General features: G+C 43.6%; 1 protein-coding gene across 1 annotated transcript; it reads right to left on the bottom strand.

The window, feature by feature from the left end:
• Positions 1–166: 166 nt before the first annotated feature.
• Positions 167–15,016, bottom strand: tinagl1 (tubulointerstitial nephritis antigen-like 1). Its single transcript, XM_029166652.3, has 12 exons — positions 14,817–15,016; positions 12,493–12,803; positions 11,385–11,451; positions 8,778–8,870; positions 8,584–8,698; positions 7,185–7,305; positions 6,954–7,104; positions 6,692–6,878; positions 5,895–5,940; positions 5,221–5,344; positions 2,638–2,683; positions 167–2,557 (listed from the first exon to the last, which is right to left on the bottom strand). The coding sequence occupies exons 2-12, from the start codon at positions 12,794–12,796 to the stop codon at positions 2,390–2,392; spliced, it is 1,422 nt and encodes a 473-aa protein (XP_029022485.1). The 5' UTR covers positions 12,797–12,803; positions 14,817–15,016; the 3' UTR covers positions 167–2,389.
• Between the last annotated feature and the right edge of the window lie 1,444 nt (positions 15,017–16,460).

Here is a 16,460-nt window from a genome sequence, read left to right as displayed (position 1 = left end):
ACTGATGGTCTGAGTTATTGCTCTTGGTGATGGAAAACTATGCCGACACAGCAAGATGCTGTAAAAACTGTCTTCATCCCACCGGCCTTGTCCTGTGGGGATTTTCCCTGCACCAGGTCGGGCCCATTCTGTCTCACTGATCCCAAAATGTGCCAAAACTCACACATCTTTTTTTAAAAGACTTTATTGTGTTGCACAGTTCGACTGTTTACGTGAGATCGCAATTAGTGCCCACAACACGAGAGACAGAGAGAACACAAAACATTGCACAGGAAAACAGAAAAATAAAAGTATATAATTTACACATCTCATCATAAATAAAGTCTACAAGTCTGTAAATATGAAGTGGTCCATTTAACATAAAACACACAAGTTTTACATGAATATCTACTGTGGCTCCAGAGGAGGAAGGGGTCAAGAGGGGAGAGACTGTGCAGCGACAACTGCTATTGTCACTTGATGATTTGGTTTTTGCAGATACTTGTTATTTTTATTGAACTATCTATACCTTCGTGTCATATGTAGTTCAAATTTAGCCAAAACCATTCAATTGAGGCTCAGGCTACAGTGAAAGCACAGAAATGTCCTACATGGCTCATTGATCCTGCATAACACAGGATTTAATGAAATATTTAGCATTATTAACATGATGACATGAGACAAGACCATAAAAGACTGCAAACACAAATCAATCCCAGCACTCAGCTTGTTCTCTTGATGTTGTTGTCTGTCTTGTAAAGGGAAACTAGCATCTTGCTCACAGATGAAAGCATATATCTGTATAATCTTCTTTCTGCTGACAGTAAAGTTAAGTTATTACATTATTATTGACTATGGACCAAGCAGCTCAGTGTCACATTGTTGTCACTATAATCTACTTTGGTTTGTATAATCATGTTGTGCATCATATGTCGAAGGGCCGCTCTGCTCCTTCTCTTTCTTATTGCAATGAAAGCATGGGATCATGTAACAGCTGCTTCACCCCAGCCTGCAATCAGACACCACACACCAGGAAGCACAGCCTAAATGTTACACTTCCAGCAGGAGGCAATAAAGAGAAAACACTGAACTGAGAGCGTAAACAAACGGCTCGTCTGCAATATGCGTGACTTAAACTGGTGCTTGAGCCTTGTCTAGAAGAAAGACAAATATCGGAGCACAGACTGGGCATTAGCAGCAGTTGATCTCCCTTCGTCCTCCTCACTGTGTTTAGACTTAGCAGAAGCGCAAGCAGCAAAACAATGCAGTGATGAATGTGTTATGGAAATGACTACATACAGCACATCTGGAAACAAGTAGTAAAATAGAACTTTATAATCTAACTGCAAAAACAAAACAATTTCTTCAGCTCAAATTGTAACATCGCACACAGAACAGAGCACAGTAAGATCGCTATATACAAAAACTTTCTGTTTAAGGCATTACAATCATCTCTACTGTTTAATGCATCAGTGTTTTACTTTATGAATCAGATGGTCAGGAACGGCAGCTTGGCTTATCTTTGTTCATGGAGCATCACTTATGTCACTCACAGCTGGTAACGAGATGTTTCATAAGTAACACAACATCATACTGTAACATAGTACACTGTACTAGACCAGCCGCTTGTATCATTAGTTTATATTGCTTTAAAAGATCTAATGCTATTAAAACCCTTTGTGTTTAAAGGCTACGTTCCCTGGCTTTGTCATTTTAAACCCTACACAAAACCTCCTCGCGTTCGGTCCAGTGTCAGATTCCACTTTTTACTGGAATGTGTGAGAAACTCTGCCGTCACTACAAACTGTTACTAACGTTTAAGTGCGTCCTCTCTAAAGCTGAAGGGAATGCGTCAAGTCACCGCGTGATAAACTTTCACGTTGCACAGTTAGATCAGGTGTGTGTCGACCTGATGTCTGATAACCTGGATCAGGTTTCCTGCCTATATGTCCATCTGGATTATACATCAACTAGAGAAGACTATTGAAACATGTGAGCACAGAAAATTCTCACTTTTAACTTCTCTTTTTCTGTGAACAATCGCCTTCAATTAAGCGGGTTTCACCAGACGATCTACTGAGGATTCTGGGAAGTGTGGTCTTTGGAACGGTCGGTACCTGAGATGCCTAAATGCATAGCAAAAAAAAGCAACTTTAGCTTGGTTTTTTTCGTTTTTTGGTGTCATAAAACATGAATGAAAAGTTGTTATTTTAAAAGAGTAACAGTAAAGGATAAAATAGGTCGTATTGACTGATGCCCAGAATAAAACAAGTTGTAAACTGACAGATTGGGAGCTCTGGTCCTGACTTTGTGGCTGACCCAACCAGCTTGGCGGACACGAAGTGAGGAAGATTCAAGGTGTGACAAAAACAAGGGTTTTGACAGACTTTCATGGGCATTTGTCACGTCTCTAAACGTGTCGGCGACGATGGTGGGGATGATGGTTGTGCATGTCCTCCATTGTTATCCTGCCCCACACCCCAATCACAAACGTTTCGATCTCGCACTCATTGCCCCCGCGAGCGATACGGAAGAAGCCGTCCTCTCCCCAGTTTTTACCCCAGGAGTTTGCAGCAATCTGGAAAAAAACAATGTTATGATGAGGGCAACACTGGTTGAGTGCCTGTATTTTTTTAACAAAAAAAAAACAAAACTCACCCAATATTTTCTTGAAGTTCCATCAAAGTTTCTCTCCTCTCCCCACCTGGTTCACAATGCAGAGTTAATGGTTATTCATCATGTACAAGAGTTTGGAAACAAACAGAACCACACACATCCTCAATGATGCACAAGGTATTAGATTAACTCCACCAGAGTTACTATTTTAAAATATGGATGTTTTGCATCAAGTTGGTTTGAGAAAAACATGTCTGACATGTGTTTATTTTTCTACATTTGGCATCATTAATAAAGAAAAACAGGAAATGGTAAAAGCAGCATTCAATAGGGGGGGACACTGCCAGTTGCACTTTAACATCATTCCAATTCAGAGCCGGGGAATTCCTCTCTTCCTCTACCATCTCCACATTCCTGACATGAAACAGGAAGAATATGTTTGGGTACTAGAAAGTGAACACCAGGTCAGACAGTAAATAAATAAATAAAGGGAAAAAGCACATGTATATACTACATGTGTAAATCTTATCTTATCTTTGACTCTTGTCTTTGCTTTGTTCTCCGTGAATTACGTTCATGTCTGGCATTTTGGTCTTAGCCGATGCGCTGCCAATTTTTAGATGGTGGTAGTTTCTGCTCGTCCTGATCAAAATATTCTCTCAGCCAATCTCCATCCTGTTTTTACATGCCGACCCCTTCTTTTCCCAAGCAAAACCGCTTGTTATCTTTGATATAGGAAAAAATGCCGGGGCCCGGACTAACTGGTCTCAGGCTGCCAGCTCAGTAGTCCGCCAGCACAGCACTACAGCGTGAGGCCAAGCGACCAGCGGTGTCTTTAGTACACACCTGTAAATGTGTCATGATCACATATGACTGCCGGCCTGCAGTTCATTCGTATGGCGAGAGCCAGACTGAGTCAGACCACTGCTGATTTCTTATCTGGCCTCCAATCAGCTCACTTACCCAGAAAGAGACAATGATGGGCATGCCACTGTGCCCATGTGCCCCACCCTGCTCTAACACCCACCCATGACCTCTTCTCTGAGGTATTGATCCCCTTTCCTCTGTCCAGCGAGTGAGGATCAGCAGCCCAGACAATGCTCTTTCCACCACAGTGGAGCTCAATGCTCTTTCCACAAACTTTCCCAGGCCATGGGCTTAAAGGAACACACCACTATGGGATTTGCCCTATGCAAACATAATGATGCCTCTGGCTGGCAGTTTGGCCCAAAACACTATGTTCACTCGCTCTCTCTCCACTGAGTGTCTGTGTCACTGGTACAGTACATCCACACGCCCGGGCGGCGAGAAACTGAAGCTTCAGAAGGGTCAAAAAGCATGAGGCATTTAGAAAACCAGCGAATCCAGAGCTGTAGAGTGTGACAGTGACATAAGCACAGTTTATCGAGAAAACATTTCACAACAGTGTACTTCTGAGGCATCTCAGGTATTTAAGTTAAACAAGCTAAGTACAGGGCGGAGGACCAAGGTTTGAGTGTTTATCATACACATGCCTACACAGGTACAATGACATCATTAGATAAGATGTGATGAATTACCCCTCCAAGACTCAAAGATCCCTCATAAATGGATGCTGTCTTCATCAAAGGCCACTTAGATAAAAGCAGAGAAACTAGGTTTATGTTGTTACTGAACCCCATGTAATTCCAGATGACTGATCATATTAGTTTTGCAGCTTCCATTGTGACTTTACAACTTTAAAAACAAGCTGGACGACTCAGAGCAAAGATGTTAATGATTTTTCTACAGGTCAGAACCTCTTCTGGCATGTCAGTACTCCCCAAGCACTGTATACATGTAGAGGAGCTGTGAAGAAGAGAAGAGGAAGTTGTATGGTCACTGAGTCAGACCATGAATCAGCCGATGATGATAAACGCCACGAAGCAGGAGAGAAGGGATGGAGGGGGAATGAGGGCAGACAGAAGGCAGGGGCTGCTAATCCAGGTGTGTCAGTTGTCTACCTGGCTGCATATTTGTGGTCTACGTAGTTAGTAGACGGTGGAGGAAGGGGGAGGGGGGCATTGTCTGGGCCAAATGGCAGAGTGGAGCCAAGGTGTGTCTCCAAGAGCAATAGACTGGGTGGGAATCTAACTCACACGTACTGTACACTGTTGGCAAACACATGCAATTGAAGCTTTGCAGCGGCTAATCGCTTAAAACCTCATTCAACCTAAATAAACACCGTTTTCTGATGAAATGGCATCTGCTTAGCCTGTATTAGCAGGAAAATCAGACGCATTCACCACTTAGAGGAAAAGAGGCCAATGTTTTGCTTCAGAAACCTTTGTGTAAAGTACAACACGGTTTTCCTGTCGCTAACTGATAGTGAACAAAAGGTTCTATGATCAAACAGTAAAAAATGTCGGCACAACCTCTAAACCCAGTGTTTGGAGAAAAAGCTGAATGTGTTTATATACTGTACTGTTGTACCTGGATGAGGAGTGAAACATTTCAACTCCAAGAAAAAGTGCAGTTTCCAAGACTTAACTCACCTGGATGACTGAGAATCTTCCCTATTATACTGCACACTTGGTTCACAATACATGGATTTGAATGTTGAGTAAAAAAGACTGGATAGATTTTAGATGTTTTGTGGGTACTTACCCAGTGATCCTGACCGAGTGTGTGCCATGTTTGCGGTATTGTGCAGGCTTGGTGAAGCTGACATCAGTGTGTTTGTAGATCCCACTCTTATAGACAAAGAAGTCCTCGTGGACCTCCATTATAGCTGGAAGAACAAACAAAGCAGGGAGACTTAGTAGACGGATACGCTATAATACACACAAGTCACACACACACAGACTTTAGAAAGAGCAGTGTGTGGGGGTATGGGCTTAAGTGCCACTACATTGCTAAATTCAGTGCAAATCAATCTGCAGATGTATAAGCTGAGAAGATCTCAAAGCACAAGTACACACTGTACAGCGTTAAAGGTGAAAACAAAACCTTTTTAAGAAGCCAAGTCATCCTTAACCCTCACACATCTGACTCCCCTTGTTTCAATCACACTGACATACAGTGGGGACCCATAATCTCTGACTAGGAGACTAAGGCCAAAGTTTAAACCTAGGACAAAGCCATTAGGATGACAAGGTCAAATGTGACATCATCTGAACCCGAGGCCTCAAGGTGCACATGTTAAGATTTGTTATTCTCTTGGGAGGCAGTGCTGTTTAGATTATAATACATAAGACTCACTTGGGAGCAAATGCTGACATAAAAATGTTTATTGTGTGTACATTTATTAAGAACACATGCACAAACAGGCATCACCTTACCTTGCACCGGGCCATTATCCATGATCTCCTTCATAATCTCCTTTTCCTAAAAGAGAAGACGGAATGATTTAAAGGTGAAGCACAGACAGACAGACTTAAAGATCACCATTACATGTCCGTGAAACGGAGAGGATGAAAACAACCTCCCTGGACGTTAGAAGTCAGATAACGAGATTGAGTCCAGCAGGACCTCCTGCCTTTAATGCCTGTCTTATTGACCTTACAGGCCATTGGGAGACACAAACAACAGGCTGCAATGATTTAGAGGCATTAGCCGTCATTTAGAACTGATGGATGCTGGCTGGTGCTTTAAACTAGGCAAGCCGGTAGCTTCAATACGGTCAATGTTACATTATACTTGATGTGTCCTATGAAAGGAGACTAGAATATATTTCAAAATGTATCCAGTTTAGATATTTTAATATCAGCTAAACAGAATGAAAAGGCTCATGGTTAAATGATTTACATATGATAAACAACCTTCTTGTCATTCATTATAAAGCGTAGCATCTTCTGAATCTTAGTTCCTGCAGTTTCCTAAACCTGCTGGAAATAAAACCTCTTTACCTTGTGAGCAGTGCTGTGAACTGTAAAATCTCATATTCATTCACAAGTGAGTCGACTATGAGGAAAAGTGTGTAAACGCAAAAGACACATGAGAGAGATTACAGTCTGCTGAACCACGAGGAAGCCGAACTCCTGGAGGTGTAACCAACAGCTGTGCCGCTTGGCCGTGAGGCTGGTGTTGGATCTGACAGAAGCATGCGCGCGTTGTGTCGTGTTTGTGGAGCGCTCACATCGGACGACAGCCTGTAGGGCGGTGTGGACTGGTAGATGTCGTTGTGGTGGTTCTGCGTGTTGGGGCAGCGCTGCGTGGCCTGTCGCTTCCCCCGGCCAACCGAGCGGCTCTGCATCATGCAGCGGTTCACCTCGGCCGGTGTGTCGTGTGGGGGTAGGTATGGGTAGCATTCCTCCGTCACCACTCTGTGACGAGAGAGGAAGTTAGAACCTTATTAGGTGAAACCAAGCAGTTGCTACCTGTGCTGTAAATGTCCTCACCCTCTGCGCCGGAGATACCACCAGGCCCCATCGACGCGCCCCCCGGCGCAGCCTCCCTGGTTGCGTGTGTCACAGGAAATAAGATTTTGGGGGGACAACTGAGGAGTCATGTGGCCCATAGACTGGATGGAGATCCTGTCTGATGCCACAGCTACAGAGAGAGGGGAGACACATGCTAAAACAATCCTTAAAGAACACTAGTTCTTCATAAATGTCTTTCGATGCGCCTACCTGCAGTTGAGAAGGCCCAGGAAGCAGCACAGTTGCCCTGGTCCAGAGGCTCGTGAATCTTCCCCGGCCACTTCTCCACGGAGTTGAAGTAGAGCGGCAGCTGCTCGCTCTGAGGATTCATCTGGCAGAGGGACAGATGTCAGGGCCTGTTACTACATCTACTACACGCTGCTTGAGCTTTCTCAAGTGAATTAGATTTGCCTATCGCATAATCAAATAATTCTAATCAACAAATAAAAACAGGGGAACAGACGTTAGACCTGCCAACACAAAGCAGCAGCAGTTACTGTTTGACCCCAACACCATGAAAACTTAGGGCTGCCATTAATGTGCTTGTGGTCGACTTTGCTCATGGGCAGATTACAAAAGTCTGCTAATCAACCCTCCACTACAACACATGCATCCACAGGCCATTAGGACCATTTAGTCCAGTGTCAATCTGTGACGCTGGAGAATACGAGGCAACCTTTGATCATAGAACGTCCCATGAAAGCGTGAGGTTGTTTGGATGGCATAAAACTGAACGCATTACTTTTAGCTTCATTTTCCAGCCGAGTTCAGAAAGACATCAACCTCTGTTCAGAATATTTAAAACCTAATTTCTAATTCTAATTCTAATCTTCTAATCTGATGCCAGTAAACCCTCCTGTACAACTGCCTTCCCCCCTCCCTCACAAGAAGCCCGGCCCAGAGAACATAACTGTTAATCTGAGGAATGCAGCACAGGCGGCCACCTGATACACAGCCGAGGAATGTGCTGCTGGTCAGAGGTTTGTGGCTGCAGGTCAAAGTGCAAAAACTCAGACACCTGAAGCACGTGACCTAGAGGTGCGATAAAAGAGGAGGAACGTCGCCAAAGGAAGGCTGCAGTCTAGTAAAGTCTCTTGTGTAGTCACAGTTTTCCAGCACACGAGCGTGCAGACAGACGAGAGCGGGAGATTTATGAATGGGCCACAAGGCTCTGATCTGGGTCCTGGCGCAGGTGCCGACAAGCAGACGGCGGAAGAGGAGGGGGAGTCGAAGGAATGTATGGAGGTGTAAGGTGGGGGAGTGAGGACGGATAAAGGGATGGAGGGACGAGTGCCACCATCCCCTCCATCCTCCACCAACTAATGTTTTGGTTTCGTCTTATGTAATCTGTCTGAGCAGAATGTAAACAACGGCCACAGATCAGAGCAGTCAGAGTTTCCAGACGCAGACGCCATCACATACCAACAAGCCACTCTAATTAAAGAACAGTTAGATCACTCACTTAAAAGCCCACGGACAGAAACGTAAAGGAAATGCAGCGGAAGCTTTTAACAGAGTTGAACATGTGTGAATTCACTTCATTTACTGTGCCACTAAAACTCCATCCCATCAAGTTGCCCCCAATCCACTCTGCAAAAAACGTCTTTACCTGGATCTCATTCATGTTCATTATAGTTCTGGAGGGTCTTTGTGTGCCCAGGCGGTATTGGATGCCCTCGTCCAGACTCATCCCATAGAACTGGCTGTAGTTTGCTGCCTTCCACCTGAAAACACCAAGATAATATGAATGATTTAAAATGATCATTAACTTTGTGTTTATAGGGGCCTGTGTTTGATATTTACCCATAGTTTCCTCTGTTGACTGCATGAATCATGTCAGACTCAATCAGACAGGCATGCTGCTCACACTCCCATCGGCCCGTGGTCCCACAAGTACTACAGAGAAGAGGGAGGAAGACATGAGGCCATTAAAAAGCATTAGCAACTGTGCAAGAATAAGGTACGCTCCCACAGCCATGCAGCATTAACAGTTAAAATAGAAACATCTTGTCAAATATAGGCAAATATGCCTCAGGAGACCTGCTAAACAAGAAAGTACGAAGAACACAAGTGACTGGAAAAGCAGGAAAAAGAGGACAGGCTGAAGAGTACATTCAACCTTTTAAGGCTGCAGAATGTGGATCCATTTTTAGTCATACACAGGAATGAAGACGTCAGGAAGATGACAGGAGAGATAAGGGAGCAGCGTATTAACGGTGACGCTCAGATGTTTATTTGCTTAAAAATAGAGAACATGGACTGATGACTCACCGAGGGAGTAGTAAAACCTTTAACTTTGTTGGCGACCAACAAAAAAAACAAAATGAGCAACTACAGCTTAAGATCATTTATTTATTATATTTTATTTATTTGTTGTTTTTATTATTAATAATATATTAGTACTGGCATTTTTACTGACAACTAATTTTAAAACTGTGAAGTGTAGTAAGTAGAAAATTGAAAAAAAAACATGTAAAAAAATTAAAACTTGCAACAAAAAAGCTTGACTGGACAGAAAGTTGACTCAGCTTCATCTGATACTTCAAGGTAAATGATTGAAAATGTTGCAGCAGAATGTTCAGTCTCACTTGAACTACTTTGCCCTCTGACCACTTACATTCCATTCTCTGTCTATTAAAACTGGTCCTACATAAATTTCATGGAAGAATGCTTCCACACAGGTAGAGACTATGCAGCCTGTCATCCATAAGGACTAGTGCACATTAGACATCACGTTTACACAGAGTCATTATACACAAACCACAAACTGCACGGTGCATATTTGAATTGGATTTAACTGCATTTGTCACAGACGAGGCTTCCCTGCTGACGTCAGAGCAGACGTGGAGGAGGATAGATATGAGTGCTGAACCGCTGCTAATAGGAGACTTTCCGATGAGGAGGAAGGGAGCTGTGAGTCAACACAGAGAGGAGGCTTCCTCCTCCACCCTGCGCGGCTGGTTCTGAGAAGGCTGAGAGGATGCACGTTTTGGAAATCATTAAGGTGGGAGCGTGGGAGTAGGAAAAGGGAGTTCATGTGCACCTCTGTGCTAACGCTGGGATGCATCTATGCCTGCTGCCTTAACAAGAACGTGCAACAGTGTTTGTGATTGCGGAGGTTAAAGGGGAGTTAGCACATAGCTGCTGTTCTCTGGTGACGTGAAACCCTGGAGGTTATTTTTACCAATTGGCCTGTGGTTGCGCAACATCCACAAGTCCTCCCTGAAGATGAAGCCTGAGTCCTGCCGTTCATCACCCTACGCTTTCACCCGTCTACATGTCCATCACCTGCAGGTCAAGCCTAATTACAGGACTGACACGCAGCAGCTACTGGCGCAGATACTCGGACCGATAGACGTGTCGTAACGTACAGCCATAGCTTGTCTTTCGCAATAAAATAAACACCAATTCATAAATGGATGTTAAGTCAACATTTGCATGCATGTTTGCACATGTACAAATGCATACAAGAAGTATGAGCAACATCTTCTCTCACAGGTGTGTGAAACCACAGCGGAGGACAGCTGAGGAATCCAGCTTCCTTTTCGTGCCTTCACCCACTTAGCCTCCTCCCTAAGTCTGCCACTAATCGTTTTGCGTCTCCTTGACTCTTGTCTATCATTCAGAATAATGAAAAGCGCCACATGGACCGAGCTGCCCTCGGGGTGTTGAAGGCCATGAAGATAAAAGACACTTCACTGCCACTGAAGACTAATCTATAATGTTGAAGAAGCTCAATGTCAGGGTCATGAAGTACAGAGAAGAGTTTATTACAAAGTTCAGGCTCTGATTTGGGCATTTGATGTAGGTTTTACGTACATGAACATGCTAACACATGCTTTTACTAGACATGCTGACATTTACTGTAGATCCGGTGATAAAACATGTAATGACGTAGCTACAGGTACTGCACTGTAAGTTGTTGTTGTTACTCTGTCTCAACAATACACTTGACGTCACAGCAGGAAAAACACAGTACAACAACGTGCAGAATAACAGGACACTGACACAAGGTTGAATGTTTTCACTGCTGTGTTGTGCCAAAGTAAAATCACTGTTAAGCACTGAAGCCATGCAGCGAAACTGAAAGGGAAGAAAGTTGAGGAGGAACAGGGTGTATATGTAAAACATCAGCTGATCTGTGTGAGACCTCTACTCAAAACATGGATCCAGATCTGAATATTACATCATGAAGCCACCAGTAGTTTTGTTTCAATAGGAACACATGGTGTGCAGACACTTATTTTTATGAGCCCGCAAAACTTCTTTTAAATTCCTAAAATCCACCATGGGTTTTAGGAATGATGGGTGAATCTGGGTGAGTCTGAACAACTACATTTAAAGGATGGAAAGCACATTTATTCAAACTTCAGGAAACTTAGAGGGAACGTCAGGAAGTATGAGACTTACCACAAATTGCAGTTTTCTTTGTATGTTTGCCCTGTGAAGAATCTGTTTCCATTTCTTTCACAGGTGGCTGAAAGGAAACAGACAGACAATTTAATAAATATGGATCCAGTCTAACGCACAACAGAGACACAGAGCGGGACTGTAGACAGCACAGATCTTCACTTTCCACCACAATAAAAACATTAAACCATAGCTTCCCTGGTGTTTGTGTGTGTCATTATGTGCAGGTGCGTGAATGAGCGTACACACACAATTTGTGAGGTCTAAGGAGCGCTGAGCTCCAGTAATCCATCATAGGAATGTGGCGTTAGCTTCTGTTCAGCCTTCCCAGGCTGCCTAGGGTCCCGTCATGCTTTAACCAGCTTACGCACCACTTCAGCACCTCTAGGGAGACTGAGTGCAGCCATATACGTATGCACAAACACATTGATTAGCATTTGTAGTAGTGAGTGTAAGTACACTTAACACATTGCACTTCAAGTGTGAACCCCACTTACTGACAGATGTGAAAACTATACTGATACATGCTGACAGGCTCACAATGAACTTTATCTCCAGCCTGATTTATGGCAGCAGGTTGTGTCAGTGTGAATTTATTGTGTAACTCAAGACACGCGCTCAATGAAAATTTATGATGTGAGGAGTTTGCCTGGTTTCTTGGCTGAATGAATTACGAGCGAGGAGCCCACATAGCCATCATCTCTCTCATTGCTGCTCCAGTGTGTGTAGTCAAATGTCAGCGCGGACATGCTCTTAAACATGCATTAGTGTGTGTCCTAACTCGTGATCAGGCTGCCTTGTCGCCCTGGGAACACATACCTGCACCGACCCCCTCACCTCCTGTCCAACCTGTGCCTGTCTGTCTCACGCTCACATAGCCCACATTCTTGCTCCTGACCTTCATTCATTCCTCTATCCACCCTCCCTCCCTGTCGGAGTTAATAAGAAGCCTACTGTTCCCCCCTCTCTTCTCAGGTAGACCTCTGTTACCGCTGGCACGGGGTGAATTGTACTATAACCCGTGTGGGGAGTTCAAAGTGTAGTCAGCTGAACATGACACACACAGTCGACTTATGTAGCACTTTTACAATTCTGCCTCACCACGTACCAATAAGAGGGCTCTGCTCGCCTAAACAGTGACTCCAGAAGTCGGGGCAGCAGTCAGAGACGGTGCGGTTGCAGAACAGGTCGCAGTAGCAGATGGTGTCCAGGTACGGTACTGTGCACATGTCATCCCTGCCAGGGCAGCAGCCTCCTCTCCTTTGGCAGTAGGACCCAAATGGGTCCCTGATGCCACCAACATGGAGCGGACTAGCAAGCTCCCTCTTGGTCCTTTTAAACAGGATTCTGTCTGCAGTTCCCTCTTCCACCACCAGGAGCACTGTTGCCACAATTAGTAGGATTAACTTCATGATAAATCTGTAAAAGGAAGACAAAAGAATATGAGACTTAAAAATAACTTCATCTATTTTTCACGTCCCAAAGCTTTCACACATCACAGGAAGGCAGGTGAGGAGGTTATAATGGAAGTAGATCAAATGCTCTTCGTATATCTTTTCAGAATTAGGGTAGTAAGGCGGTTTATGGTTATTCCAAAGTCACATTTATTTACAATGGTTGCTTCACAATGTCAATTAAATCCAGCTGGACTACATAACACTTTCGCATATTATACTTCATCTGAGAGAGACCTGCCAAGTAAGTTTCTAAATTAAGGGATGATACATTATCTTCAGAGATTAGGACGGTATCACAGTCAAGGAAATAAAGTAATGTCCTGGTGTCAAGTTAATCTACCACACTTCAGGAAATCGTCTAAGTGAATAGATACTGTCCTCCTGCAGTATTAATAGAATAGTTAGAGACAATAAAGTTTATCAAAATGTCATGTTAGGGCATAGAAACAGGTCAAACTAAGCAAAAGTGTACAGCATTTGTAATCTAAATGTGTGTTTTAATGCTATATACAAAAACAGCTTTTCACATGATTATATCTCTAGTTTGGCCAAAGGCCAGAGGTTAACCCACTGCTTACATAAACAGCCTCATTAATTATCCAATCAAACCTATGGAGCACAATAGGCACTCAGCTCGTAACACAGGGCTCCGGAAAGAGCTTTGCTGTGCTGTTTTCTGCATGACTGCTTCTTTAGTGGATGCAAACACATACACACACATATGAGCATATGGCAGCATGGGATGGGCAGGTCCCCGTCTTTTCTCAAGTGTTTTGTTGTGTCAGACTGAGCAGCAGTGCAATAAAACACCCAGTGCGCTCAACAACCTGCTGATGTCTTCAGGTCAACGTGTCAGTGTAAAATAAAAAAACACAAGTGATGACTATTAGGTGTATTATTCCCCTGACATTACCCAGTCAACAGCTTCCATATTCAAAATAGCCCCATCATGTTTATAATACTGTAACGTCAGTGTAGGACATGTGAATCTAAAGTATCTGACTAGATGAGCAAATCTCAACAGGAGCATATGAACAGTGTTGGGTAAATAAGGGCCATCTGGTGCTCAGCAATGGATATCACAGCTTTTAGAACATGCAAAGTGTCATCTCACTGTCTCGGGTTTCATGTTCGTTTCATCAAAAAGGAGCTCAACACAGTGTCACAGAAGCTGCCACATGGCCTTTTAATGCTGTAGCTGTAACCAAGACAGTGATCCCACAATGCAGTCACAGGACAGATCAACCCTTACTACAGGTCTCCAACCACCTGTATATAGAACGCATGATGTATGATTGTGCCAATAAAAAGAATCATTAAAGCTTGTCTTGTTTATGTATTCATTGCATGTGCTCTAGGAATCTTCACACAGCTAAACTTTGACATATTGCTGAACCACCCACCGGATTATTTAAGCATTTTGGCTCAGTATTCATATAAAGTAGAAAGTCTCTCTTAGCAGATTTATCCTCAGTGTTACACAATATTATATATCCAGCTCTATTTTTAAGCAGTGGAGAACATTTCAGACACTGTACAGGTGTGTAATAAAGGCTTACAACAGGTGAGTGATGGGATTACTGCTCCTCAAGAAGAGCAGAAACAGTATCAGTGGACTCAGTGACCTTTAGAGTTAAAAAAAGATTTCCAGGGCCCTACTCGTATTGTTGAACCTGTTGATAACATCTTGAACATTGTGTCCTTCAATCACACGCCCAGAAGGTAAATATCTTATATTAAAACATAACTGTCCCTTGTCTTTTAAAATGAGTAAAATGAGTAAATGCAGAGTAAGGGAATAGATCAGAAGAAGAGAGATGTTCAGCAGATACATGAAGCCGCTTAAGATAAAAGCTTTCACTTTGCCACAGTCATACATGAAGCAACGTGAGAGTGGAGTGGAGCAGTAACCTTCAGCCTGCACCTGCCCTGGAAGAACGGGATGATAAGTGACGAAAGCAGGAAGTTTCTTTACCTTGATCTGAGGGGAGAGTCTGGCCTTATAATCCGACAGAGGCTTTGTTGATGTGTTGCCCAGGAAGCCACTCAGGTGAAGAGGCGTCTGCGTTAAAGACTCAGTCAGCCGCCCTTTTACTCTGCTCACACTCTCAAAGGTCTGTTCTGTGTGACTCTGTCTTCTCTATATACAGTCAGTGAGTGAGGGCTAACCACTCCCCCACCCCGGCCCCCCTCTCAGTCTGCCCTGTCTCCTGCTTCATTGCTTCCTGCTCAAATCTCTCTCTCCCTGTGCTTCTTTCCCTGTGACTCCCACAGGTTGGCTATCACTTCAAGCCTTTCCCCTCTGTATCTTACTGGAACCTCCGGTCTGAAAACTAAATCACTTCTACTTAGCTCATAGTTATACTTTCTTTTGACACTTTCACTGACAACACCAGCACCAGTTTCCCCCATGAGCAGCTCCCACCACCAGCACAGCCCAACCCACTCATAGATCACACCCCATCTAGTGGCAACGTGTTGCATAACTTCCAGCGAACCTCCCAGCTTCTAGAAACATACAAATGAGCCTCTTGAGTTTGGTGAGGAAATCCAGAGACAACAAATATTCAAAATATACAAAATCTTCCACATGTTTATTGTGTGGACTTACCACAGATCAGTTGTCTTCGCTTTGTTTACTTCATCTGCCTCTGATTCTTTCCAACCTGAATAGATTCAGACCCATAAAGAATAGTTCTAATTAGATTACACAGTATGTAAAATACTATAGACACATAAATCTTGAGTCAGGCATTCAGGGGACTGGCGTGGTGGTCCACACAGTGCCAGCTGTTCCAGAGGGTCCTCTCCAAGTAGATCAATAAGCTAAGGGCTGAATCAATAACTGTAACACAGCAGGGTGTTAGCCAAGACAGATGAGACACTGAGGACAGGGCCGCACAGCTGATGTCAAAGAAACCTGCATGTGCCTCGCTGCATTTCTTCAGTATAACTCAAACTATTACTTGCAGAGTGGTAAGAAAGAAAGCTATGTTTCGCAATAAGTACACTACCATGGAAAAAACCTCATTTGTGACTAACCTAATGCACTTGGTGAGTCTGAAGTGTTTATATGCATGGTACTTAGGGGGGAGACAGTAATTCAAGTGAAAAACTCTAAGACAGTTCGTATTATTAATGCCAGTGAGGATGAGGCCGTTCTGTGCAACGAGGTTGCCTCTCGAATGCTACAATTATGGGTTTAACACCTCTTGCACAACTCCATACCTTCTGAGGAGAGGAGCTCCAAACTATGTTTACAGTGTTTTACTGGCACCACCTGCTCAATCACTATTACTCAGAGTACACTATTACTCAGAGTACTATATTCCAGTAAAGATTTATTTAGTTGTACTGAAATGTAAAGAACGCTGCTTTATACATTTACGGGCAGCAAATGACTCATGTGGAGCACGGGAGCATGGCTATGATGCTTTGTTGACGGATAATGTACACGAACTTTATTGTAGCCATCTGTAGGAGGAGGTGTGTGTGAGGGCCCTTTGTTGAATCACAAGAGGATGCAACCAGATGAGGGACTGTGTGATTCACGCTCAACTCATCACTGAAGAGAGTTACTCAGCGTGGTTGGACATATGTTTCTCAAGATCTGTAGGCG

Source organism: Betta splendens, chromosome 11 (genome assembly GCF_900634795.4).
Source record: "Betta splendens chromosome 11, fBetSpl5.4, whole genome shotgun sequence".
Taxonomy (NCBI): domain Eukaryota; kingdom Metazoa; phylum Chordata; class Actinopteri; order Anabantiformes; family Osphronemidae; genus Betta; species Betta splendens.
The sequence above is the reverse complement of the archived record's forward strand: the minus strand, read 5'-3'. Positions and strand labels throughout refer to the sequence as shown.